At 35.6% G+C, this 27,706-nt stretch overlaps 1 protein-coding gene across 5 annotated transcripts; it reads left to right on the top strand.

The window, feature by feature from the left end:
• Positions 1-2,138: 2,138 nt before the first annotated feature.
• On the top strand, positions 2,139-27,706 carry LOC140770034 (glutaminyl-peptide cyclotransferase). 5 transcript variants are annotated; one of them, XR_012105986.1, is made up of 12 exons: positions 2,139-2,489; positions 6,095-6,151; positions 10,534-10,569; positions 11,593-11,716; positions 12,801-12,843; positions 14,581-14,644; positions 15,398-15,515; positions 15,608-15,705; positions 25,800-25,866; positions 25,962-25,989; positions 27,072-27,090; positions 27,187-27,211. XR_012105986.1 is itself a non-coding variant. In XM_073110990.1 (12 exons), the coding sequence occupies exons 1-12, from the start codon at positions 2,184-2,186 to the stop codon at positions 27,219-27,221; spliced, it is 999 nt and encodes a 332-aa protein (XP_072967091.1). In that variant the 5' UTR covers positions 2,139-2,183; the 3' UTR covers positions 27,222-27,326. The 5 variants fall into 5 exon arrangements, 3 of the variants coding, with proteins under 3 accessions (XP_072967091.1, XP_072967089.1, XP_072967090.1); XM_073110990.1 differs by having other exon boundaries at positions 25,796-25,866; positions 27,187-27,326; XM_073110988.1 differs by lacking the exon at positions 27,187-27,211 and adding an exon at positions 27,281-27,706 and having other exon boundaries at positions 2,140-2,489; positions 25,796-25,866; positions 27,072-27,126.

Genomic DNA, 27,706 nt, shown 5'->3' with positions numbered 1-27,706 from the left:
GTATCTATAATATAGATCTATTTATGTAATAAAAAATAAAAAGAAGTGATTCTAAATCTAATAAATCTTTATATTTTACTTGAATTAATTCTAATTAGAAAAACAACTAACTTCATATTACTTAAATATTTTCAGATCTCAAACCCCCTTATGTGGGACCCTATCAATGAGTTAGACGTTTGATTGACGGATGTGAACGATACGTGGTTCGGATCTTCTGATCAGATATGAGTAATCTTATCCCTTAGACGTCTTTATCAAATTAGATTATATTATATATTATGTGCATGTATATTTTGGCCTTCAGCATGATTATATGATTTTATCTAGAGATGATTACAGTTGAGCATATTTTTATCATGCTTATAATTAGGCTGATATTAAATATGAGTATGATGATGATAAATAAAGATGATTAAAGATGACTATATTGTTATAATTTTATGTCCAGTCGATCTGTAGTATGAGTATGCATGTGATAGATTAGCATGGGTATGCATGTGTTGACTACATTGCATCATTTTTCTCTTGATTTTTGTTCCACCTAAATTTCTATTATGCATTGACTTATTATCGTACTAGATATATGCATATGAATTGTCATTTAGAAGGAAAGCATGAAATATGATTGATAAGATAGTTGATAGAAAGTGCGAGGATACTTGAGTGGGCGCGATGGTTAGGGTGTGCCTAGAGATGATTGATCACTCGACATAGTTGCGATCATGTTAGCCTTACGTCCAAGGTCGTTAGTTTGTGTGTGCAGCAGACATTCAGACACATGCTATTCGTCGGGGCATATGTGATGAGTTATCCTTACGAGGTTTCTATCAGCTAGGAGGGTGCCCGGTCTGGATGGATGTTGATACCTTAACGGGTGGCGGGGTATGGTTATATTTGAGATACTCTTTGCAGGTGGTAGAGTATGTTCTAAGTCTTTAAGCATAATGTTGAGATCAAGTACCAAGTGTTGACTATGCATTATGGTCTAATATGATGATGACATACAAAGATAATATTGATGACTGAGATGTTGAGAAATGCATATGATTTCATTATCATCTGATTACCTAATTATCGAGTAGTCAATTTATATCATATATGGTTGCATTTGATATCATAGCATGGTCATGGTCGGCATGCATCATGTGTCATAGTTGAGAGAAAGTTATGATAATAGTAGGATATTGAGATTTGTTTATTTATTATCGAAGATTATATATTTTTATCAGTTATGACATATTATCTACTTTTCATTTATGTATTATTGAGGAATATTCATATACTCATTCATGACATGAAGCTCTTTTTGATTCATATTATCTAGTATATGATTTATTATCTATTTGACATCACTGATTTAAGATAAGATCTATTCACTGAGCCTTTGCTCATAACTATCTCTTTATTTCTTTCTAACCTACTCATATATATGGTACGTGATAACGACTTGAAATATCCTTAGAAGATATTTTAGATTGATAAGGTGAGCTATAGGTGCGAGATGATATAGATGATAATTTGTATAGAATTTAAGTTGTATCGTTGTTTGTTATATTTGTACTTTATTGTATTAGACGATGATTTGTATAATACATGTCAGATTATAATGTACTCGTGTATTAGTTGTTTAGTTATATCTTGATAGTTTGTCGTGGCTTGTGTGGGTCTTGCTAGATTATCTAGTGGTCTAGTATATATTATTGTGGACTTGGATATTCATATGTTAATATGTTTATTTAGTTGATAATATGATTTATTTGATGTTGAATTATGTGAGCATAGATATGTTAGCCGGTATTATTTTATGATGTTATGATTATGTGTAGAGGGGTGTATCTATGCGTGACGGGTCTTGCTCGTCTTTTTGCGTAAGCCGCACGTACTGTGTAGATGCATGGGAATACACGTGCACATGGTGAAGTCCTATGACACCGTTGATATCAAAAGAATTTGATAATGAAAGAATTTTTTGCTGCAAATCTCTCTCAAATCACTCCCAAAAATTTGGACTAGACCCATTTTAAAAATTCTGAAAAATGGCCGGATTATTTCTCTCTAAAACAGTCTCCGCTTTGAGCAAACACTCTCTAGCACGTGGATAGCATGTGCTATAATTTTGTATTCCGAAAGTCCGACCGATCTAATTCTTCCAGCTCGCCACGTGATCCCAACGCTGTGGGATGGCCGTGGGATCGACCCCAAAGAGGCCGAAGCAAAAGCGCCGGAGCTCAGACCACCGCAAACACCACAATCACGACGACGACGCCGCAACCATGGCTTCTCTTGCCCCTCAGCGATCCCGGGGCTACGGAGCCTACTTAAGGAGAGGTTTCTCTGCCCCCTCCGCCCTCGTCGTCCTCTGTCTTTTCCTCCTCCTCTGCGTCATTTGGAAGAGGATCCCCATCTCCTGCCTCCCCCCTCCTCCTCGGTTCTACTCTTTCGACGTTGTCAACGAGTTCCCGCACGATCCAAATGCCTTCACCCAGGTCTAATCCTTGTCTCCTTTTCTTAGTTTGATCTCTTTCTTGGGTTGTCCGATTTCGCCTTAGATGCATTAAGATCGTTGTAGAATGGTCGGCGTTGGCAGTTTCGATTAATTGGATTGACCTTTGGAAGCATTCTCATAACGATTCTTACAGAACTTAAAACACCAAGTGACCGGATTTTTTTTTTTGTCATCATTCATCATCATTTCCTAAAAGCATGTGAGATCGGCTAGAGAATAATTGAAAGATGAGAATATTCTTAAATCATCTGACATCGACCCTCTAGAAATGATGCTCAACTCCTGACGAAAGAAAACAAAGGGAAATCTACAACTATTTCAAGCACTCTTCAGGTAGCTTCATCTCCAGATATGTCTTCAAAATGCATACCTTCGGAGGAAAAAACAAATAGATACTAAACTATTTCATAGAACTTCAACTTGCTGGAACTTAACATTCATAATACATGGGTAATTGAATAAACTATCCATGCCATAAGGAGTTAACTAAGTTCTACTTATTTCTGGTTCAAGCTATCAATGCCATATGAACTATCTAGAATGGAATTTGCTTGGAATGGTTGTTAGGACAGAGGAAAATGGTCAGCCACAACTTTGTGATTACAACATACTAAAATTAAAATTCACATCAACTGTAAGGAAGGCCATCTGAGTATCTAACCTTGACCAGTGTGATCTCTCTGAGTTCTCTACTTTATTGATGCATTTGAGTAAAATCTCCTAAAACAGTTAAATTAAGGTAATTCTGGAAATCTGTTAATTAATTAATTTTAGTTTTTTTTTCATTTACATGTGCCCCTGTGGGAGTACCTTATCTATGTATAAAACCTTTTAAACTTGATATTTGCTATATGATGTCGAGCCTAGTTATCTTAATTTAGCCATTTACTCTTTTTAGCACTTGTTATTTTAGTTGAATCATAGACTCGGTTACCTACTAGTTATGGACTCGAGTGTTAATTTATTTATTTGGTCTAATCAAGTCTATTAATTGTTCTAGTCGAGTCATGAGATGTATTTTGAGTCCGAGTATTATTCAGTTAAGTCAAATCGCTTGAGTCGACTGAGTCCTAATTTGAGTCGATTTAGGGACTACAAGAGAGGAGGTACCTTGCATATATATGTGGAGTGCAACCCTAATTTTATTCATTAAGAATTATTTGGCTCAAGCCTTTTCCACCCCCTTCTCTCTCTCCTCTCAAGTTGGCTTTTGGCCTCACCTTCTTCCTCCTTCTCCACCAACTGACATCGCCTCTTCTAATGAAAGGTCTCATCAAGCCTCTCTTCACCCTCTTTTCTATCTTAATCTCTCCTTTGCTCTCTCTTCTCTAATCACAATCAAAGAGAACATAACTTCCACATCAATTTAACCATTAAAATATCTTAGAAGTACAACTTGATTCTGCTGTGAAACCTGGGTTGTATCAATATACTCTTTCAAAACTTTGTTATTTTGATATGCATAACTGCCACGCTACTTTTCTATAATTATAAGTTAGAATTTGATTGGTTTGATGATAAGTAGATGGAAACATCCTTCCACGATAGTTATATTTATGAAGAAGAATAATAGTATTTTCATTGTTTTTCTTTTTAGATGATTCATTCCTTAACAGTAAAGTAATTCAGGTGTATCCATGCAGAAAAAATAAAGGCTGTGAGGGGGCATCAAGACAAAAAAGTTAAGGGTATTGAGGGGTATACATGTATACCAAATTTATAAGGGCATATACAAAAGATACCGTTAACCTTGTAGTTCTTTCTTTCTGCCTAGCTAAAAGAATAATAAAATGGAGCTTAATCTGCAAGGAAAATTTTGAAAGGTGATTCCAAAAGCGTGAAGCAGGCCATGTTTCTTTCAAAATATTAAAAGGTGATTCTAAGAACTTTGCAATCTGGTCTTCACCGTGAAACCTCTTTTCTTTTGGGATTTATGTGTAGAAGAAAGAAAAACCATAATTACTTGAATCAATTGAGTCGAAATGTATTTCTTCTTACATAACAGGATTTTAGAGAAGTATTAAAAGTACTCAGATTTTCTTATTTTGCAAAAAGAAAAAAAAGATACATGAACTGATTCATACTTGAAATATCCTTGGAATTTTGTGCCCATATGGTACAAACTCTGGTGTGGACCTATTTGTTTTCTTTTCTTAACTTGGCTTAAAGGTAGGAGTGAAAACGGATCGGATAGTACTCAATCCACATCCGGATCTATATTTTTGGTTTGGATGTTAATTTGGATACGGATATTGGACGGATAGTAATATTTAAAACTATATCTTAATTAAACGGATATGAATAATTTTTGGATAGATAATCGAATCTTAAACGGATGTTGATCGAAGTTTAAACGAATTATAATATTTTATTAAAAGACAATTAACACAAAAATATTAAGAGTTAAAAAAAAAATTTCTTGCATACCAAATACATATAAAATTAGTAAAATTAATCTCTATAAATAATATAACATACATCATTAGTAACAATATCAATATTTATTATTTAAATAAGCAAACTAAAAATTATAAATCATTCAAAAAAATATGTGGATAAATGGATATTTGATATCCGTATCCGAATCCGTATAAAAGGTTTTTTATTTTAAAAATTTTATCCAAATCCGATCCAAATTGGGTTGGATAACGGAGCAGGTTGGAGTTAATCTGACCCGTTTCCACTCCTAGTTAAAGGTAAACCATATAAACCTAAAAAATCATTATGAACATATTTTTGAAAGCGTCGAGTCCACCACTACTCATGAATCTGCCTTAATTATAGTGTGCCTAAGCTTCACTTAGCTCCGTTCAGGTCACAACCTAAGTATCTTTGACCATATTTTGGTATGTAAGTTGGTCTTGAAATTTAAACTAATTACAGATAATCCCAGTCTGCTAAACTTTTGGATCCTACTTGTTTACAATGTTTTCAGTGAAAACTGCAATATTTGTTCCTTCCTCATTCAATTTATGACCACTTCCAATTCTAAACAGATATAATTTGCTTTTAGGTGGAATCTGAACTAGCCATTTTTAAGAGTACAAATTCCAAGTGGCCTGAAGAATCTAGTAGAAAGCATCGGACAATTAGTTTCATTTCATTATTTAGATAATTATGAGCTAACATAAACATGTTTATGTTAACTGATAACAGTGTTTCTTGGTTATGAATTTCCCTTTTTGGTTATGTAATGATTATTCTTTTCAGGAACAATTGTTTGTAAATTAAAGCAGCATACTATGTTCTTTCTTTTTCTGTCTTTTTCTGCATACCGCAATAGAGAAGGTGATTGTGCATCATTATCTGGCGTTTGGCTATTGGAGAGTGGTGACTGTTGGTTTGATGTTTTCACTTTTCAAAGTCGTCAACTTCATTTGGAAATATATGTCTAATAATGATAAGGTAGAATATACCAAGAAAGGCCTGTATATGTTCAGCTAACTTCACAGCTACTAGCTTGAAATTCTCAGCAACAATATATTTACCTCTAGTAATATGAAGTTTCAAGTTTAGTGGTTTCTTTCTAGATTATTATGATGTAATTGGGTAACAAATTTTTTTTTTCTTGCTTTTCCTTTTCAGGGCCTCTTATATGGAGGGAATGATACTCTATTTGAGTCAACTGGTCTTTATAGCAGGGTAAGCTATATGCTGTACTTTATTAATCTCAAAAGTATGTTATTTAAATTACACATCAATGGTTGCATCACCACTGCGAATATGCAATTGATTATTTGCTTTCTCCTTTGGTAGTTTGCTAGTCTTTACCTTTATGAGAAGATTTTAATATCTGATGTCTGCCTTTATTTATTTGTTATACTTTTGAGCCCCTTCAGATGATCCTGTCATATTTCTTATTCATTCCATTTACAGCATCATTTGTTAAATCAAACTATAGGATCTCTTTCACGCTATTACAGGTCCATTATGTTGCTTATGAAAGTCTTTCCCTAAGCCAAAAATATTAGGTCCTTGATATAGTACTTATAGCAGGACATGTGATTTGAAGCAGTAGCTTTTATTAACCAATTAGAAGTAGCTCTTATTAACAAATGAGAACACCCTAAAGTCGGAGGATGGCATCCACAGATGACAAAGGATCATTGAACTGAGGCAACAACCAAGAAATGATTGGCAGTCATGGTTATGAACTTAGGTCATCTATTGATCAGTCCATATTAGTTCATGATTGCAACTTGAGTTTATATTAGTCCAGGAAGTAGGAACTTGCCTTCATATAGATACATTTCTGATTTTCTTTTTCAATGACTAGATTTATTCATTTGATTGAAGTCATGAAGACCATAAATGAATACTAGGGTGGTATTGTGGTGCTTCTTCTCCCCCTCCAACTTGCTACTGATGTGGTTTATGGTCTCTTGCAACATTTCTCTATCATTCCTCTACTGATGTGGTTTATTAACTTATTTATTGTCGTATCTATATTGTGCATTTTGAGGATATGTTGTACACTCCAATATTTTGAAAGACAGCCATAGATGGTGAACAGTCACCCCATCATTTAGTGCCAAAGGGGAAGGTGAGCAAATATTATATATATATAGAGAATTAAAAGATATTATATATAATATATTTTTAATACTAATATAGCATATATTAAATTTGTAATAATGCCCTACACCAAATAATTCACATTCACATTTAAAATACTAAAATACTGTAAAGAATTAGTAAGAGTAACTAATTCCTGATATAAAAACAATAAAAGCCATAACCAATAATCACTAATCAGTAACTATTGATTATTACCTCTAGTTAATTCACATTTCAAATTTCTAATCAGCAATTATTTACTTAATTAGCAACTAATTAGTAATTCTTTTGATTAATAATGCAAGACAGTGGAAAAAAAATCTGTAATCTTAATTCACAGAATAATTAGTAATTAATTCCTCCAATTAATTCCTCTAGCCGCCTAGCATGACAAATTAAGAGTAATTGAACATTTGAACAATCAATAGTTCAAGGTTGTGAAAAAAATAGCTCGGGAGTTCAACAGTGTTTGCCGCCGGTGGGAACAATCATTATCCATATCCATATTGTGCTTTATAGATGAACTCCAATGACCTCAAGGTCTGTCTTCTAGCTTTATAGATGAACAATCATTATAGTGTTTGCCGCCAGTGGGAACAATCATTATCCATATCCATATTGTGCTCTATAGATGAACTCCAATGACCTCAAGGTCTGTCTTCTAGCTTCACAAAGTTCACCATTTATTAGTATGCCAATGTAATCTAGTTGGAACAAAACTTTAACACTAAGAACTGGGAATATTACAAAAGCAAGAGATCTTTAGACTTGTAGAGAGAGAGAGAGAGAGAGAGAGAGAGAGAGAGAGAGAGAGAGGAGAGAGAGAGAGAGAGAGAGAGAGAGGGCTAAAGGGTTGTCAATAGCAAGCCATTGCAGTTTGTCATTGTGATGTGGGCATCATCTTCAATTTGACCAAAATAGAATTACTCGAGTCCAATTTTGGTCTAATTGTTGATTTTTAATTCAAATAATTAATTGAATTAGTCAATTGACAGATATGGTAGCCTATATGCGGGGGATGTCCGTATTGAGTTATTACCTAAATTGGGTTAGTCAATTTAGGTAAGGTTTAATCAATTAGGATCCTATTAGGAAATAAATTCCTATTAGAATCTCAATTGATAGTTATGGTAAGCTTATATGTGGGGGATGTCTACATTGATTTATTACTTAAATTGGATCAATCAATTTAGGTAAGAGGATCAATTAGAGTCCTATTAGGAAATAAGTTTCTATTAGAATCAGTTAGAATTAAAGTTGTTAACCTATTTAAGGGTTATTGCATGAGACACAAGGACAGGTTGGAATAAGATTTATTTGAGATATCTCACTTTCTCCCCTGTGGTCTTCTTCTTCTCTCTCTCTCTCTTTCTTTCTCTCTCTTTCTCCTACTCTATCTTAAGATCTTTCTCTAATCTCTTCTACTTCCTCTCTAAACCTCTCTTCTTCTTCACCCTCTATTTTTTCGTTGGTTATTGCTGCTGTCCAAAAGATTCCAGTAGTGAAAGAGAGTCTTTGGGTGCCCGGACGTGAAGAAAAGGACTTGGTTTTCAAAGTAAAAGCACTACTATTCCATTTATTGGTAAACCTAAACTCTGAAGTCTTTTCTTACACCATATTTTAGGCTTTTCTACTATCAACGTACCTATTTGAGAGTTGAGGAAGTTACTGCCTTATCTGAGTGGTTTTCTCTCCTTCCATCTAGTAGTAATCCTTTTAATCAATTAACTTCTTATCAGTTGCCGCTTACTATATTTTACTTTAGTTACTTGTTTGGGTCGATTGTTCTCCAAAACATTGCATACCATTCTAGATTTGCATCACATTGGCAGTAGTAGTTCAATCACTAAAGAAGCTAGAGCATAAGGAACGGGAGAGGTTAGGGCATGCAATGTTAATTTTTCTCATATCAAAGAGCTTTTTGATCCAATTTTAATCCTTAACGTGTAGTTATGTGTATTAATGGGTGCAGAACCCATTTCCAATTTGAATCTAACCTATTAAAACTCAAAACTATATTAAAAACATATCTAACCATATCCCACGTATCAGGATGTTCAAATTTATTCAGATACTCCTTTTGGCATATCCAATGTATATGGTGCCGTCTCCCCTAATACATATTGAATATGCGTACGACACCCAATATAAGATATCCATGCTTTCCATAGTTCATTTTCCATTGTTAGTTGGTAGCTTGCTTTTGCTACTTAGGCAAACTACGGTCAACCTTTAACGGAGAGTATTTTCAACAATCCTTTTCATCTTTAAAGGTTGTTGGTCAAGTTGAAAACGAGTCAAATATAATTTGACCTGACTTAGTACAGATATCGAATATGACAAGATTCCAAGTTCTGGAATTGAGATTGATATTAACTGCTAGAGAAAATGATACATATCAGTTGTATTAGTAGTATCAGTTGTTTGGGGTCGCTATATAGTTTTTCGGTATCAGATTATTTTTTAATTACATTAAAATTCTGAAAATTATTTTTAAATACAGAAATAGAAAGGGACCAAGCATTGACACCATCTGCACGGGGCACGCCGAATGGCACAATCTTCCTTGATTAGAAGAATATACTTTTCTTTTTATAGATTCAAACTACGCTAAGTGAACGGGCAAAGATGGTGTGTTGACCACTGGCATAACATATGCCGTGACACTCACAAGGAGAGAAAAAGAGAAGGGAGACTACTCACCTTCACTCTTTGACTTCGTCGTTGTTGCTCGTCGGCGACCTCATCGTTGTTCGTTCCAATCCACTGAGCCCTTCTTCCTCCTCGAGCTAGGGCATCCGCGTTAGATATGAGTGATGCCTTCATCGACGAGCTCCAGCATAAGAACGACGGGTGACGATGAGGTTGGTAGCGATAGAAAGCTCAACTATGAGTGGATCGCTACTAAAAGGGGTGCCTTGTAGCAACCCTTGCGCCACATGCCGGTACGCCGCTGACACGACCGTCGTTGTGAAAGAATAAACACAACTAGACGGAGTATTACAATTTCTTTAACTTTTTCAAAGTTTAGCTAGCTCTTTTAAAGTGTAATAGTAATATTATAACAAATAGAAGTAATTCTCTTCTTTATACTATAAATAACAAGAACAGTACAAATCTAACTCAAATATCTCACTAGAGATAAATTTAGGAATTATCAAAGATTAAGGGTTTGCACATTCTACTAACATAAAAATACATTTCGTCCTTAAAACCGAGTAATTGCAGTTAGAGATCATGCAAATATTTATATTTAGTTCAGGGATATATCACATTTAACAGGAGCAAGTTTAATTTCTTTAGCATCTGAGTTTTGTCATTTTTATTTTTTGTTATATTTTACGATGTGCCTATGTGGTTCTTAACTATTGAAAGTTTTATGAAATGACACATTCTACATTGGTTTAGTTTTCTTCATTCTTTTTTTTTTCTATACTAAGACCTCATTTTTGAATTGTCCACTACAGTCATCACTAAGAGAGGTACTTCTCCAAACTGGGAAGGTAACTTTTACTGACAGTATCTCTTGTGACTGTTGAAATTTGTACTGTAGTTGTTGTTCTTGTGATAATCATATTATCATTGTACAGTCTATGTCCTTATTTCTTCTCATCATTTGGTAAACCTATAAATAGTCATGGACTGATGAATATTTTATATATAGCTTATACTGATCAAATTATGTCAAACACTTGTGCTTTCTGATAATGTTTAGAAGTAAATTTTCTACAAGTAGTGGTGCAAATGAATAACATACATAGGACATTCTATTATCAAACTCACAAAACTGAATAGATTGATTTACCATCTCATAAAATGCTAAAAATTATCTTGAAGAAAAATATCGATAAAATTTGAAAAAGATCATTTATTTTAAGGGAAATTCAGAGTTGTCACTAAATATCGCGAAGCTGATTTTTCAACTTTTCTTGATTGTTTTATGCTTCATTTACCTATTCTTTCATTTTGGTATCTTATTTAGTTTTCCATAATTTACTAGATTGGTCCTATCCTATGTGCTATTATCATACAAAAACTCACCTTTCCTACATACTCTTAGTTTCATGTTCTACATTATCAAATGGTGGAAGGTGCAAGACGTATTTTATTGGACCTGACTGATGCTTAACTTGATCCACATTAGCAAGCTAAGAGTTTAGACTTTAGAACCATCAATATATCATATGTTCAAAATTAAAATCCAATGTTTAATCCAGTCAACCCTGTCTATTAGAAGAATCTATCCAAGTTAACTAGGACATCAGGTTAATTCAGAGAAAAGGGAAATGTATTCAGCCTTACAAAATTCAGCTTGAAGTAGAAACGGTCCCTGAAGGAATTTGCACAACAACCTACAATATGATTAGTTTATTTGCAGATCTACACTTTACAATTGAACTTAGATTCCTGTGGATATGTTCCAAGCTAAACTTCAAATGTAAGTTTCTTTTATGCAACCAACTGGCTGATAAATGTAAGTGCTTTCCTCAACAATCTCCTCAAAACCAATCTTTTTTTTTAATTAGGTATTACTCAGTCTGCGAGGTTTCACTCTATGGTCGTTCAAGCTGCTAAAGCCCCTGTGCACTAACTTCCTGGTTGTTTTGGTGCTTAATGGTATCCAGAAGCAGCGAGTTCAACTAGGCACCGGTAGATATAGGTTTCTAAAAGATATGGCTCATTACCAACATTATCACTAGTTAATGTGTGAATTCTAACATTATTTAGTTGATTCCCAGTATTGTCATCATCTGTTTTCTACAGTTGATGTGCAATGAAGTTCTTGAAATCATGTAAGATTTAATTTTTGTTATTTGTGATGTTTTATATCTCATCAGCAGGAATGTTTTGGTTGGACATCTAAATGTTAAGATGAGAGATTCAATCTACATCTTTAAAACATGGACATTTCAAATAGCATGCCGTGTCCATGTCCGACACCCATGGGACACATGTCAGACATTTTTACAACGTATCCATTATTTAAGAAATTATGGAATAAATTTAGACACTCCTTAAACACTTTAGACATTCTAGAGAAACTTTTTAGACATAAGATTTATCATATACTATAAAAGTTGACAACATAAATTATCTAGATTAGGAATTTCCTGCGTATGCTATAGAAATATAATCAACAATCACGAGTTAGTATATACAAGAAAATTAATATGAAGGTAAATTATTGTAAAATCACAGATTCGCCATCCACTTTAAGCAATGGTAGTTAGTTATTCATTTTCAAAATATTGAATTATATTGTCACATATTAGCATTATCATTTTTGGCTTTGTGGCATTATGTACATTTTATTTTTCTCTTGTGAATAATTTATGCATGCTTGTATATTTATACTAGTTTAGAAAGATATTTCTTTAAACGTATTGATAATATATATGATGCTTTTATTTTCTTATTTTATTGTGTCCTAAACGTATGTTGTCCTGTTTTTTCAAGATCTGTCACATCCTTGTGTACGTATCATGTTGTATTTGTGTCCTATACTCGTGTCCTGTGTTCGTGTCCCATATTCATGTCTGTGCTTCTTAGATCTATATCCTACTCTAATGAATATTCTCATAAAAGTTGTATGGATCATGACATAGTTCATTTTCTTTAAATCAGTTTGAACTTTGTATGAAAACTGAAAAGCTAAGAATGCTTGTTATAGTTAATTGTTGCAACTTGTGTACCATCATGGCTGACCATCTATTTCTTCTATGACTGCTTCCAGGTCCAGGTTTATCACCAAATGGATGGATCTTTATTTGGGGAAGGTCTGACTCTTTTAGGCGAAAGGTTACAACCAATTAATTACTTGTACTTGTTACTTAGCATGGTTCCATTGCAATCAAAGTGGTACCTTGGCCTTCATTTTGCTATCACATGTAGAATGATCGATTTCTTTGTAGACCTTTATCCTGTTTTAGCTAAATATCTTAGTTCATCCTGAAAAATTAGAGTGCCATTGTAATATTTATATTTGAATCATTATGTTGTAAGTTTACTATGTTGACTTGTTTTGCCAAGCCTAGGCTCTATGAAAATTTAGGTTGTAAATAACTGCTACTGGGTAAAAATGTGAAAATCATTTTCAGGTCATTTGAATTTCCGAAGTCCAAGCTCTTTTGCAGCCAAGAAGTTTAGTTTGTTTAAGAGGGGAATGATGCTCAAACTAAAGCATCTTTAAACATTGTCATCATAACATTCTGTTGAGGTTCTCGTTGACCCTGATGAGAATAGAAGGATGACAAAGGAATCAAATTTGTTAAGGTTCTTTAAGAGGACAAGAAATCCCCAAGTTAAATATTGTCATATTTCTTTCTCATATATCCTTTTTCATGCATACAAGATCTTGTGGATAAATAAATATTGGAATTCGAATCAAAATCAAAATTCAAATCCATATTTGAATCTATATCCGGATCCATATCTAAATGAAATTCATAATCATATCCGAATCCAAATCCAAATCTTTTTAGAATTTCTATCTATATCCGAATTTGAATCTGGGTCGGATAGGAATTTTGCAACTCATATCCTATATTTTCGGATATAAAACTAGGTCTGATCGAATATTTGAGGAAAATTTGTTAAGGTTACCAAATATTTTTCCTTAGTTAGAAAATTACGAAACCAAGTGGGATCGATCCATAACTCCTTGATCTACGTTTTTCGTATTTACGCCATTCGTAGATTCAAACTGCAACTGAGACGAAAACACAATATAGTGTGGATGATAGTGGTGGTGACGGGTGGAGTGGATAATAGGGTTATGGATGATAATGGAGATGAGGGTGGATGGTTGATGTTGTTTAAGGGATAAAAACGAAGGAGAAGTGGTCGAGATCCTAAGAAAGAGGGAGGACGCGACAGACGAGGGAGATTAGAAGTTAGGAGATACCTTGCCAACGGTAGGATGATTGGTTGATAAAAAGAGATAAGGGAGATTAGGGTAGAGAGATTAGAGAGAGGATAGAGGAGGCAAGAAACCAATATTCATTCAGCATAATGATTTTGGTTGCCATCCACATCTTTATAGAGGTTAATCAATAAGCTAAAATAATAATTAATAACCCTAATTCTATTGGACTCCCGTCGATCGCGTTCGAACGTGCCTGACCATGTTTGAACGCACAAAAAACGTTCTCTGTCGATGCGAATGTGATGTAGACGTTCAAACACAGCGTTTGAATGCGCCCAACCGTGTTCAAACGCGTATTTCGTGTTCTCTATTTTTGCGAACCTGATGCGGACGTTTGTAAAGGCGTTCGAACCCCTTCCGCGTTCGAACGCGATTCACAAAAAATTTATTTTAATGAAAATAAATAACTAATACAATAAGAAAAGACTCTAACAAGGGGTTCATTTTGGCATAGTAAAGGTGCTTATCTCTATCAAAATTATTTATCATGGAGGAATAGTTGAAACCCTTTTTGCAGTATCTTTTTCTACAATCTAATCATCTATTAGGCAATCCTATCTAAATATGTTGTTTTTTCTTTCTATTGTAGGTTGTTCCAAGTAACTTGGTTGGAGAATACTGGCTTCATATATGATCGGTATAATTTCAATAAAGTTAGTACTTTGTCTTATTTCTCTTTATCTTCTTACAAGCTTTGTTTCTTCTATTTTTCTGCTTATCTGACTTGATTTTATATGATTTTCTTTTTTTATCTATATGACTCTTTGTGCACTTCAAAACATATATTCTTGTTGTGTATCATAAATTATCTTTATTAAAAGTTCTTTTCCCTTTATGTATTAACTCATGTCGTAATCATAAGAACCTAAAATGTTGTTTACAATACTCGTATCCGATACCATATCGCTCACAATACTCGTCAGATACATATCAGATACTTCCTTTAAGTGTTTGATGTTACATAGAAAAAATTAATGTTCTAGATATTTCTCAGATACTTTTTGAATACTTCTAAGATTCCTTTCATTATTATTCGAATTGAATGAGACCATTACAATTCATTTCTTATGAGATCTAGAAGGCTTCTTTGTAAAATTGAGTTCACTTGTTTATTTTTGTGATCTATATTTGGAAATCATATTACAATGGTCAATTTCTTCTTATTTATAAATTGAGTCACCTTTTTGTCTTACATATTTATACCTCTCTTTGTGAAAAGTGCTTGTAGATATACCTATAATGAGTAAATGGGATATAGAAAACAAATGAACACTAACATGTAGACCTGAGATGCTTGTAGAAATTTCCCTTCACAACAATGAAGCAAGTGAGTAGATATTTGTTTTAATGTATTTTTTTTAAATATGCATATTCTTTTAAAGAAATTAATGATTAAGTATGTGCAGCGGGAAAAATTTACTCATCAAATGCATGATGGTTGGGGGCTGGCAACTGATGGAAAAGTTTTATTTGGGAGTGATGGTAGTTCAACATTATATCAGATTGACCCCTTGACATTGAAAGGTTTTCAAATTATTTGCATTTCTTTGGTCTTTTCTATGTGTTATTTTCTTTTCTCATGTTGTTGGTTATATATGATATGTCTCTTTGTGCAGTCATAAAACGAGTGACTGTTAGGTACAATGATCATGAAGTCCCTTTTCTTAATGAATTGGAGTATGTAAATGGCGAAGTATGGGCAAATATCTGGCAGGTGAGATTTTCCCTTTCCCTGTAAAAGCTGAAACTGTCTTCTTTAAGTATATTTGTTTCATTTGCTTAAATCATACTTCAATATTTTTCTATTCCTTGGCAATTATCCTTGTTGTTTTGATGATTAATTGTTCATTTAAAATAATGCATGTGATGTTGGACATTACTTATGATACGATTCAGCTAGATATGGCTTGGGGCCTGACTTTTATTTTAGAAATAACTTTTGTTTTGGAAGAATAAGATTTCTAGCAGTCGCGTTCGAACGCGGCTATTGAACGCCTACACATGTTCGCAAAAACAGAGAACGTGTTTAGTGCGTTCGAACGCTTTAAACGCCTACACACATTCGCAATGACAGAGAATGCATTGTGTTCGAACGCAATCGGCGAACTGCATGGTCTTAGGTTATCTTTTGATTATTTTGTTTGTTAGGTTAGTCTTTAAATATGTGGAAGGCAATCTAATTGAGGATTATTGATGAAATATTGAAGTTCTCCTTCCCAACCCTCTCTCTTTCCTCCAATGGCATCCAATAGTGGACGTCGTCTCCTTCGTCTCTCAATCTGACCATGCCCCCTTGCCTCTCAAGGATCGGTCCACTTTCTTCCCCTTTGTCTAGCTTAATGCTCTACCTTACCATTGCCGCCATCATCTTTCCTAAAACCTAACTATTATTTTCCTATTTCATTAATCACGTTTACCATGCAACCACAATGGTCAGTATTTTTCCCATTAACTTTTGATCTATACATCCAATCGACGTGATCTTAGTTGCATTGGATTTCTATCTTCAAGAGGAACAATTTGCCAAAGTTATAGATCTATTGGACGGCTAGATCTCCCTTAGTTCTCCTCGAAAGTTCTGCTCTAAGTAGAATTGGGCTGATCTTTAGATTGTTGCAATATCATTATAGCAAATCGTAACAAGTGGTATTAGAGCCAGGCTGATCTCGGACGTATCATTGATGACGATGACTCGAGTGATGGCTTCTAGAAGGCAAATGGAAGATCTAAACATAATAGAGAAAGGCGCAAACATTGAAATCCCAAGGTGTGAAGCACGAAGAACAGATCTTTCCTTAGAAAGTCCAATGATTGCGGAAGGCCTCGTGTCTGCATTGATGGCTGCCTTGGTACCAACCAATGTGTTCTTAGAAGGGTTGGTGAAGGCTAGTGATGAGAACAAGGAAGACTATCGTGCTATTTGCGAAGCGATTCATGGATTGATATTGGAATGTAGCGAGACCTCAACACATAGACGTCAACCATCAGGTCTGACTAACCCTACCGTCGGACATGTCATCTACCACAACAAGCTGATTCTTCCACACCCCATGGCATGAGAGGCCCCGGCTAACCCTAGACCAGTGCAACCTGAGGAGAACCCTAGGGCTCGGGTGAGGAGTGGGTGGAGTATGACAAGGTGGAACACCAATGTGATTTTATGTAGCGGAGAAGGGATGCATATTGACAGCAACAACACCTTCCTGTGGCTAGGCCGGGTCAAGGCTACGATCCTAACAATGATTTCATTGTACGGGGTCGATCAGTACGCCTTGATTTTCCAAAATTTCAAAGTGGCGATCCTATTGATTGGATATACAAGGTTGAGTAATTTTTTGAGTTCCGAAGAACGCTGGAAGACTCCAAGGTGATGCTAGCAAGCTTCTATTTTGAAGGGCCAGCCCTTCATTGGTACTGGGGTGTTGCAATAAACGAGCGGCTTGGGACATGGGCGGATCTTACAAAGGGCATTGTGAAAAGGTTTGGAGCTATTGGATATGAAGATTTTGATGCTCTTCTCACCAAGACGGTACAGCGAACTACAGTCATAACGTACCAAGAGGAGTTCGATCGGATCAGCGCACGTTGTGATCCACCACGGCTGGACGTCTGGCTGAAATCTAACTTCCTAGTTGGGCTGCAGAGTGAATTGCGGGCGAATATTGAAGCCTTGCGCCCAAGAACCTTAGAGGAAGCATATGAGGATGCCATCATTATGGAGAGGAAGTACTAGGGCTTGAGGAACCAAGGCAAAAACTCATGGTCCATCCAAGAACCACGACAGTCTTACCGGCCAACTGAAGCAATTGGTATTGCAATAGCAACTCCAAGGATGGCTATTAGAAATTCAGGATCGAGAGCTCTACTTTGGCCCTCCGCTGATGTAAAGGGTAACCATTGAGCCCCTGTCAAAACTCTTAGACCTGCTCAGATAGAAGAGCCGAGGGCAAAATGCGTATGCTTCAGATGCGATGAACGTTTCACACATGGTCATCGGTTCCAAGGACACAAATTGATTGTTGATTTATATCCACTTGCCTTACGGGGTGCTGATCGTGTCTTGGGTACTCAGTGGTTACAAAGCCTAGGACCGGTGACGTTTGGCTTTCGCGACATGTGGATGCCATTTCGGCGAAATGGCAACGTGGTGTAAATGGGATGAAAACACTATCTAACCCCATTTTGAAACCTATGGCGGGGCTATCACGGCCAAAGCCCTCTTGCGGTTTGGTCCTTTCACCGGAGGTGGGCTTCAGTCCGTACAGTGTATGCCTAAGTTCAGTTGCAAAATAAACCCGGTATTAACGTTCTGTGCAACAATTTAGGCTACCCTTGGAGCCAGAGCAGCTAAGTCCGTTTTATGGCCGTTCAAAATGATTCCGCAACTACTCTCCCTTTCCGACTAACCGCTAATTCTTACACCATGCCTGATGACGCTTTACGTCTCATTCTGGCGTCAGATCCCATCTATATGGAGTCCCGGCCTCTATTTGGGACTTAGGCGCCCATGATCTCTTTGAATGTGGTGGAGCGGCATCCGGGGGACCGCGTGACCCGTCAGATGGGCATAATTCAGATAATGCCAGCTGCTTGTTATGCTGAGACGCGGAGACTGCGTGCTTCGAGAGGGGGAGGCCTATCTTTTTCAGATGTCTCTAGTAGAAACGAAGCCTTCTTTAAGCTCGGGTAAACCCCAAGAATTGTTACAATTATTATCTGAATTCTCTATACTGTTTGAAGAGTGAGGACTGCCCGTGCAGAAATTCAAACCACAAGATAGCCATTGTAACAGGAGCTGAGCCAGCTAATGTGCGTCCCTATTGGTATCCTCATATCCAAAAAGAAGAGATAACAAAGCTAGTTGCCGAGATGCTTGGACAAGGAATCATTCAACTAAGCAATAGTGCTTATTCCTCACCGGTTTTGCTTATGCATAAGAAGGATGGTTCATGTCGTTTTTGTGTCGACTACCGACACTTAATGCCATAACCGTAAAGGACCGATACCCAATACCGGTGATAGAAGATTATTGGATGAATTTACAGGGGCTTCTTATTTCAGCAGACTGGACTTTATAGCTGGATATCACCAAATCCGAGTTCACCCTGAAGATGTGCATAAGACCGCTTTTCGAACTCATGATGACTATTATGAATTTCGTGTCATGCTCTTCGGATTGACCAACGCTTCAACAATATTTCAAAGCTTAGTGAATGACATTTATGCCACTCTTGTGCCGGTATGTGTTGGTGTTCTTCGATGATATCTTGGTGTATAGTAGAAGTTTTGAAGATCATTTGAAACATTTATATGAAGTGCTAAAGCTACTTGAAGAAATTTCTTTGAAAGTCAAGATGTTTAAATGTTTTGTGGTGTGAGAGAAATGTGGAATATTTGAGGCATATCATTTTAGCAAAAGGTGTAGTGGCCGATCCAAGCAAGGTGAAGAGTATGATCGATTGGCCGATTCCAAGTACTGTCTGTGAGTTGCGTGGGTTCCTTGGGTTAACAGGCTGCTACCGCAGATTTGTTGCTGGATATGGTAAAATTACAACACCATTTACCGCCCTTTTGAGGAAGGATTCTTTTCTATGGAGCGATAAAGCGACGACGGCTTTTAAAGAATTAAAATCTGCTATGATTTAGCCCTAGTTTTAGCATCGTCGGATTCCTAAAGGGAGTTTGTTGTTGAATGTGACACATCCGGCGTGGGAATAGGTGCTGTCCTAATGTAGGGATAGATCTATAGCATTCTTGAGTAAAGCTTTGTCTGGTAGATCACAACAACTCTCAATTTATGAGAGAGAGATATTGACAATTCTTCACGTTGTGACAAAGTGGAGGTCGTACTTGGTGGACGCCACTTCATCATTTGCATTGACTAGAGGAGTTTGCCGTATTCTATGAGTCAGCGGATACACATCGGCACAACAACGGTGGGTGACAAAGCTTTCAAAGTATGATTATGAGATACAATACAAAAAGGGAACGGAGAATCGAGCGGCAGATGCTCTTTCACGCCAGCCAATTGGAGCTGAATTGGCGACTTTCTCTATGCCTTTTTTTCCCTTTCTCGAGGAGTTGAGGAGCGCAAGTGCTGCTAACCCATGCATAAGGGGGTTATTGCAGGAGATTTGAGCTTATTCGGAGCACCATCCCAAGATGGAGGACAGAGACGGGTTATTGCTTGATCACGGGTGCATCCGAGTGCCTGCGGATGCGTCATTGTAGTCTAAACTATTGGAACACTTCTATAACACTCTGGAAGCAGGTCATGAAGGTATTATAAGGACTTACAAGAGGCTATCTTATAGCTGTACCTAGGCTAGAATGAAGAAAGACGTCAAGGCACACGTGAGGGCGTGCGAGATGTGTCAACAAGCGAAGACGGAGACTTTGAAGCTAGCTAGACTTCTACAACCCTCGTCAGTTTTGAATTGTGTTTCCGAGGACATCTCTATGGATTTCATAGAGTAGTTATCACTGGTATGTGAGTATTTGGTTATCTTTGTGGTGGTGAACAAGTTGAGTAAATATGCTCATTTCTCAGTCTTGGCGCACTCTTTTTTCGCCAAATCTGTAGGTGAATGTTTCATTCAAAATGTCACCAAACTTCATAAAATGCATTGCTAAATTATTTTGGATCGTGATCGTATATTTATTAGCGGAATACTTCAGATTGCAGGGGACAAAACTGACCTTGAGCTTGGCATACCATCTGCAAATCGACGAGTAGACGGAGGTTGTTAATTGGGGAATTGAGCAATGCCTTCAATGTTTCGTGGGTGATCGTCCTAAATGCTGGTTAGAGTATCTACTATGGGCTGAGTGGTTGTGTAACACTTCTCAGCACAGCAGCACCAGCAAGCATGATCCCATTCGAAGTAATATATGAACGGGCGGTATCGGTGTTATGGGGATATGATTTGGTGGCTTTGTCAAAACGGACTAAGGTTGATATGACATTGATGGATCATGATACTACTCTTAGGAGGTGCAAATGCATATGAGAGCAGCCCAGGATTGGATAAAACAAATGTATGATTAGCATCATCGTGAGGAGTTTAGTGTGGGCGATCTAGTGTTTGTACGAGCCCATCCCTATCGCCAAATCACCTTGCGCCCTATTAAGAATTAGAAACTGACATTTAAATTTTTTGGTCCATTTCGAGTTGTTGAGTATGTTGGACCCATCGCTTACAAGCTTGAGCTACCAGAGGAGTCTAGAGTACACCTAGTGTTTTCATGTTTCCTTGCTGAAGGCGAAGATTGGGCTAGATCAAGTGGTGGGGTCGGTTTTACCCAAACCCGAGGAGGATTTGCATTAGGTGGAGCCGATACGGGTACTAGCACGACGATCAAGGCGACATGGCTCGAGGGTAGAGACGGTGATCTTGGTTGAATGGTTGCGCACACCATTCGATGAGGCGTCATAAGAGCTTGAGCCCGAGATGGTCGATCGATTCCTCGACTTCACACCTTGAGGGCAAGGTGAGAGAAGCGAGGTGGGCTGATATGATTCAACTAGATATGGCTTGGGGCTTGACTTTTGTTTTAGAAATAATTTTTGTTTTGGAAGAATAAGATTTGGCAATTACGTTCGAATGCCAAGAAGTCGCGTTCAAACGCGGTTGTCGAACACCTGCACATGTTCACAAAAACAGAGAACGTGTTTAGTGCGTTCGAACGCATCGTTTGAATGCCTGCACACGTTTGCAACGATAGAGAACGCATTAACTACGTTCGATCACGTTTAAACACAATTGACAAACTGTTTGGTCCTAGGGTTCTCTTTTGATTATTTTGTTTGGTAGGTTAGCATCTAAATATGTGGAAGGCAACCTAATTGAGGATTATTGATGAAATATTGAAGTTCTCCTTCTCAACCCTCTCTCTTTCCTCCAACGGCATCCAACATTGGACGTTGTCTCCTTCCTCAATCTAATCGTGCTCCTTTGCCTCTCAAGGATCGGTTCACTCTCTTCCCCTTTGTTTAGCTTAATGCTTTACCCCACCATTGTCTTCATCATCTTCCCCAAAACCTAACCATTACTTTTCCATTCCATTAATCACGTCTACCACGCCACCACCTGACCAATGGTCAGTATTTTCCCCATAATTTTTTATCTATACATCCGATCGATGTGGTCTCGGTTGCGTTGGATTCCTCACTTCAAGAGAAGTAATCGGCCAAAGTTATAGATCTATTGGACGGCTAAATCTCCCTCAATTCTCCTCGAAAGTTCCGCCCTAAGTAGAATGGGGCTGATCTTTAGATTGTTGCAGCATCATTATACCAGATCATAACAACTTAACATTTAAATTTATCTTGTTACCTTAGGTACTAAGTATTCTGAGAATGCTATCAATGTGATTTATTTCCTATGTGACTTTTATTTTTCTTCTCGAGTAGCCCTATAATACATCAAATGTTATTTTGAGCTCATGTCCTTATTCTGTTTATGGTCAACTCAATCACCATTCACTTATTAATCCTTACAGTTAACACCATTCTTTTCTAGCTTCTTTTATTTCGTCAACTAGTTAACGATCATTGATCCCCTCATCCCCTCTCAATCATCACCATGATTTCTATTTCTTTATGTATGGACGCCTATGACCCAAAATTTTCATTTATTTCCATGAGTGACAACTGAAGTAGATAGTCTTGGGTGTCGGCAAAGACATGTTTATGTAAGGGCTTGAAAATCATGATTGGTGGTGGACAAGTAGTTACATCTAGCAAAATGGCAGATGATTCACATCAATGTTGGCAAAGTTGGGGTAGGTGGAGATGGCTAAATAATATGTTCCTTTTATTGAGAGATGTTGATGAGACAAACTCTCATTTGTTTAGTGCAACGATGGCTGTGCCAGTGGCACGCCCTACGCACCACTTACATGTATTTATAATATTTTTAATCAATTTTCTAAGATATTTAGAGATATTTTTGGATCGTCGACATGTCAATATTTGGTTTTTAGTTTAACTATATGTATTAAAACCTAAGTTTTATTTTTAGATTAAATGACTTATTTTATTAAAGATAAAGCAACAATTAAATATAAATATTATTTAATACATAATATGATTGAATATATTTATTAAAACTAATATTAATGCTTAAACACTCTATAATATGATTGAATACTCCATAATATAATTGAACACATAATAATATTCTACACAACATTAATTGACAATAATTCAATAATAAAACTAATATATAGTTGAACATAGAATGCCGAGGAAAATCAATACTTTATTTGTCGGCATAAGAATAATATGAGAATGTTATATTAAATATTGTCGATAATCTTTAAAACTCATCTCCTAATAGTATTGCTTGTTGTAATATTTTACATAGTTTTTATACAAATAAGAATTTTATAATTTTCCTACGATATGATATAGATAGTGAACATGCAAGGGAATGATTAGCACCAGCATTGACACAGGCACACCTTAATCATATGCAGATTATGGATATAGAGTATATTAAGGGTGTTGTAGCTCTAGTAGATATGATTGATATGATGGTAACAATGATGAACTCATATCATCTTTTAGACGCATCTCTCCTAATATACTTCTAACTACAGACTTAAGTGATTCCCTCATAGCTGTCATCATGTTGAGCTTAAGATAGTCTATTTTCTTTCTTTTGTCTCTCATAAATTCTGTCTCATGGTTGTCTAAGTCTGGCCCCGTGGTCTTGATCTTGGGTGGCATGTTTTCCTCCTTTGTAAAAGTAATATCTATCTGAGAAGGTTGTTTAGCAGAGGCATATGTCTCATCTTCATCGTCATCGCTATTGGACTAAGATGCGTCATTATCACCATCACCATCACCATCACCATCAATATCATCATCATCATTATCATCTTTATATCTAGTCTCATCATCATCATCATTATCAATTTATCTAAGCCTTCTAAGGGATAAATTGATCTTGAAGATGATCTCACTCAACTAGTAACCGGTTGTGAAAATCTAACTTGACTAGTAGTTAATTGACGATGATTGATGAAAATAAGAAAAAGTTAAGAAAAAATAGGCTACACATATCATATCATATTTGTTAAAAACTTACTAAAATTGATTTAACGATAATTGATGGAAATAGACAAAAATTTATAAATAAAGCTTCACATCGGCATAAAGATTGTCACGCGGCTATGCCGGACTGGCACTAGTTAGCACGACATGCACTTGTGCCAAGTGCCGTGCTACCACTGGCACAATAAGTGCTGGCTTGGCATGCCCGGTGCCAATGGTGGCACGGCATTTGGCATGATGTGTACTAGTTGCACACCCTCCTGCCAAGTCATTTCGTTAATCATCAAATCAATTTTAGTTTTTTAAATTTTTTTTGTTAATTCCATCAATCATTATCAATCAAATTAATATTATGTGTTGAATGTTATTATGTGTTTAATTATATTATGGAGTATTCAATCATATTATATTATGGAGTGTTTAATATTAGTTTTAATGAATATATTCAATCATATTATTTATTGAATTATATTTATATTTGACTATTGCTTTATCTTTAATAAAATAGGTTATTTACAAAAATAATCTAAAGACAAAACACTATAATATAGGTTTTAATATATATTTAAACTAAAAACTAAAAGATTGATATGCCAAAGACCCAAAAATATATCTAAATATCTTAAAATATTTAGTAATATAATGTTAAATGTATACCAGTGGTGCGCATGGGGCGTGCTAAGAGCGTGCCATCCAATGGTGGCACGGCCATTGTTGCTTCATACAAATAGGATGCCACCAAATGTGTAAATATAATATGGTTTTGCATATAGCATTCAGTACATTTGTACTTGTTATTAGTTTCACTTACAAAATTTTGCATGTCATATATATTATATCATATGTAATATTTAAATACATAAAAATGTTGGATTGCTTAAGCGGTTGCATGTGTATGTACATATTGCTTATGCACAGTGGTAGAGTGATTGCATGAACAACATGGGAGCTTTCTGCACCATTGATGCAATTATGTACTTGTAGGAAAGAGGCATAATCTTGTAATAACTGAATGAAGTGCCTAATACTCTTTTTATATGATTGACATTCCTCTTTTGTGAATCTATGTGATTGTGGTTATAGAACCTGATTATATTACAAGCCTGCTATAATAGCTTGGTTCCTTGATAGAAGACTTAAGCAGATACCATGCTAGCAAAGAATATTGTACTGTGCTGAGATATTGTGATCAAGGATCTGGGATATTTCTAATTGTTGACAGTTTTGCACCACGATTGGAGCTCAAAATATTGCTGAAGCTTGCTAACTTGGTAAATATGGTAGATTCTCTCTGAAGTGATCAGCATTCATCAATGACCTTTTGTATATATATATATATATAATCAGGCCTGTTTTTAAGAAGTGTCAGATGCATTAAAGCCTTCATACTTGTTTGATTTTGACATTGATATTGTAAGTCATAATTGATTTGAATAGCCTAACAAATGCCTTCCTTTGGTGATTTGGAAGATTATCCTGTTTTGATAGACTGATCACATTGCTTAAGAGCTAATTTTTTGTCTGGTCCTTTTATCTTGTTCTGCTTTTTCTGTCCGTTGACTTGTTATCTCATCTATTTGGAAATAAAATTTTGGCGTATATCTATTGATGTTCTCTATGAAATATTGCATGTGTCCAAGTTTTTAGTTTAATTTATCGAAAGATGTCAATAACTCCTTAACATTTAATCCTAACTCAGCCTTGTGAGTTGCAGTTATTAATATATATAGTTATAAACATGTAGACAGATTGCATAGCTAGAATATCTCAAGAAGATGGTTTGGTGATTAGTTGGATTCTTCTCCATGGACTACGGTATGCTGTTATATCATGTTTGCTTGATCCCACTGAAAGATTTCTCATTTGATCTCTTTGTATGCACAAGTGATGGATGCTTCTGTAATTTGCAGGCAAGGTTTGTTGAGATCTGGGCACACTGTAAGTCGTTCTTCCTTTCTGATTTTCACCTGCAAGTAATATCTTTTACTTGTTCTGTCTCTTTTTTCTCCTTTGCAAAGTTATAGGTATTATTGAAGCTTGCACTAAAGAAAGTGTATTTAGGGCTCATTTGGTTGGCACATAATAAAGAATAAATCTATTTATAATTTTTATTTTCAAATTATATACATGTTTAAATTTATGCATGTTTAGGTGTTTGATTGTTAAACATGAAAAACAGAGTGATGATTACTTTTTTTAATAAGGAAATAATTTTTTTCTTTTTGTCAATTACTGTATTGCTCTTATGATGATGTATCAGTTTTAAGTATATACAATAAAAAATACAAATTAATTTTAAAAATATAATATTTTAAAATTTTAATATGTATCATAAGAAATATTTTTGTGGTAAATTAAAAAAAATATAGAATATACTTATATATGTAAGCATATATAATAACAATATTTTGGACACTTTTTGTATTTTAAATTATTAAAGAGTATTTTGGTAGAGAGTAGATCATGATTTTATTATATCATCATATTTTAAAATATATTTATCTTATTCTGATGAGATTCATTCAGTGTATTACTATTATATATTTGGGCTATTTCGAAAGTATAGAGAGGTAATTTGGTAACTACACACTTAATCAGAATCCCTTGTCACACCTCCGATGGAAGTTTTTGCATAAATAGTCTTGTGATACCTCCTACACAAGGTTTGACCAAATTTGCATAAAGGTCCTTGCACGGGCGTCTCATCCAAATGACTTGCTTGCTCATTTCATAACTTACATAAAATTCTGCAAGAGAATCATTATCAACTATTAACTTTCAAGTCTAATGCTTCTGATCGGTCCATATACTCATGTCATGGCTAATATTATGGGTTGTCTTTGCTTTCTTCTTCTTTCTTTTATCTTTTTCTTTTTTTTAAGCCTGCAATGTAGAACTGTTTAAGGAATCAGCACTTATATATATATGTGTGTGTGTGTGTGTGTATATATATGATCTGTCCGCATAGCATTCCTTCTTTTCTTCCTAAATGTTGACATTATACTCTTAAAATCTTCCAGGCCATTGATGTTCTAAATGGTATAGCTTGGGATAAGGAGAAGAATCGACTGTTTGGTAATTTCAGTCTTGAATCTATCTACGTAATTTTCCTTAAGTCTTTTTCTTTTTCTGCAGAAAACATCTTATATTGCTCAGGAGGACTAATTTAGGCTGAGCCATTATTGGAATGCATAACTTGGTTGCAACTGATAATCGTCACTATTTTCAGTGACAGGAAAGTTATGGCCAAAGCTTTATGAGATCAAACTACGTCCTGTAACGGGTCCGTCAAATGGAAGAATAGAGAATCTGTGCCCAATAAGGGCTTAGAACGATAAACAAGCTTTCATTTTTCAAATAGTTGAATTGGGTGCTGATCTTCCACTTTATGCCTGTGCATACCAAGAAATGATTCAGCTGTGATAGCACTCTGATTCTAGTTGGTATTTATGAAGTTCACGTATTCATACATACATGAATACAGATGTGATATTCTTGGAAGCTCCAAGCCTTACTGTCCAGTTCATGCATGTAATTACTTGATTAGAATAGCTAATTGAAGAAGACACAGACACAGTACAATGTATTTTTCAGATATTTTTACCTTAAAAGTGAAAATATGAAATATTTTGCTGGTTCTCACGGCATTCATGTA

Source organism: Typha angustifolia, chromosome 11 (assembly GCF_048772165.1).
Source record: "Typha angustifolia cultivar Huaian chromosome 11, ASM4877216v1, whole genome shotgun sequence".
NCBI lineage: Eukaryota > Viridiplantae > Streptophyta > Magnoliopsida > Poales > Typhaceae > Typha > Typha angustifolia.
This window is presented reverse-complemented; position numbering and strand designations above follow the sequence as displayed.

What these genes read in the sequence shown, in the direction of transcription:
- LOC140770034 (XM_073110988.1), top strand. Translation starts at nt 2,184, where the DNA reads ATGGCCGTGGGATCGACCCCAAAGAGGCCGAAGCAAAAGCGCCGGAGC. An exon ending in ATCCAAATGCCTTCACCCAG is followed by an intron (nt 2,490 to 6,094) that starts GTCTAATCCTTG and finishes TTTCCTTTTCAG; the next exon opens with GGCCTCTTATATGGAGGGAA. An exon ending in ATTCTTCTCCATGGACTACG is followed by an intron (nt 25,867 to 25,961) that starts GTATGCTGTTAT and finishes TGTAATTTGCAG; the next exon opens with GCAAGGTTTGTTGAGATCTG.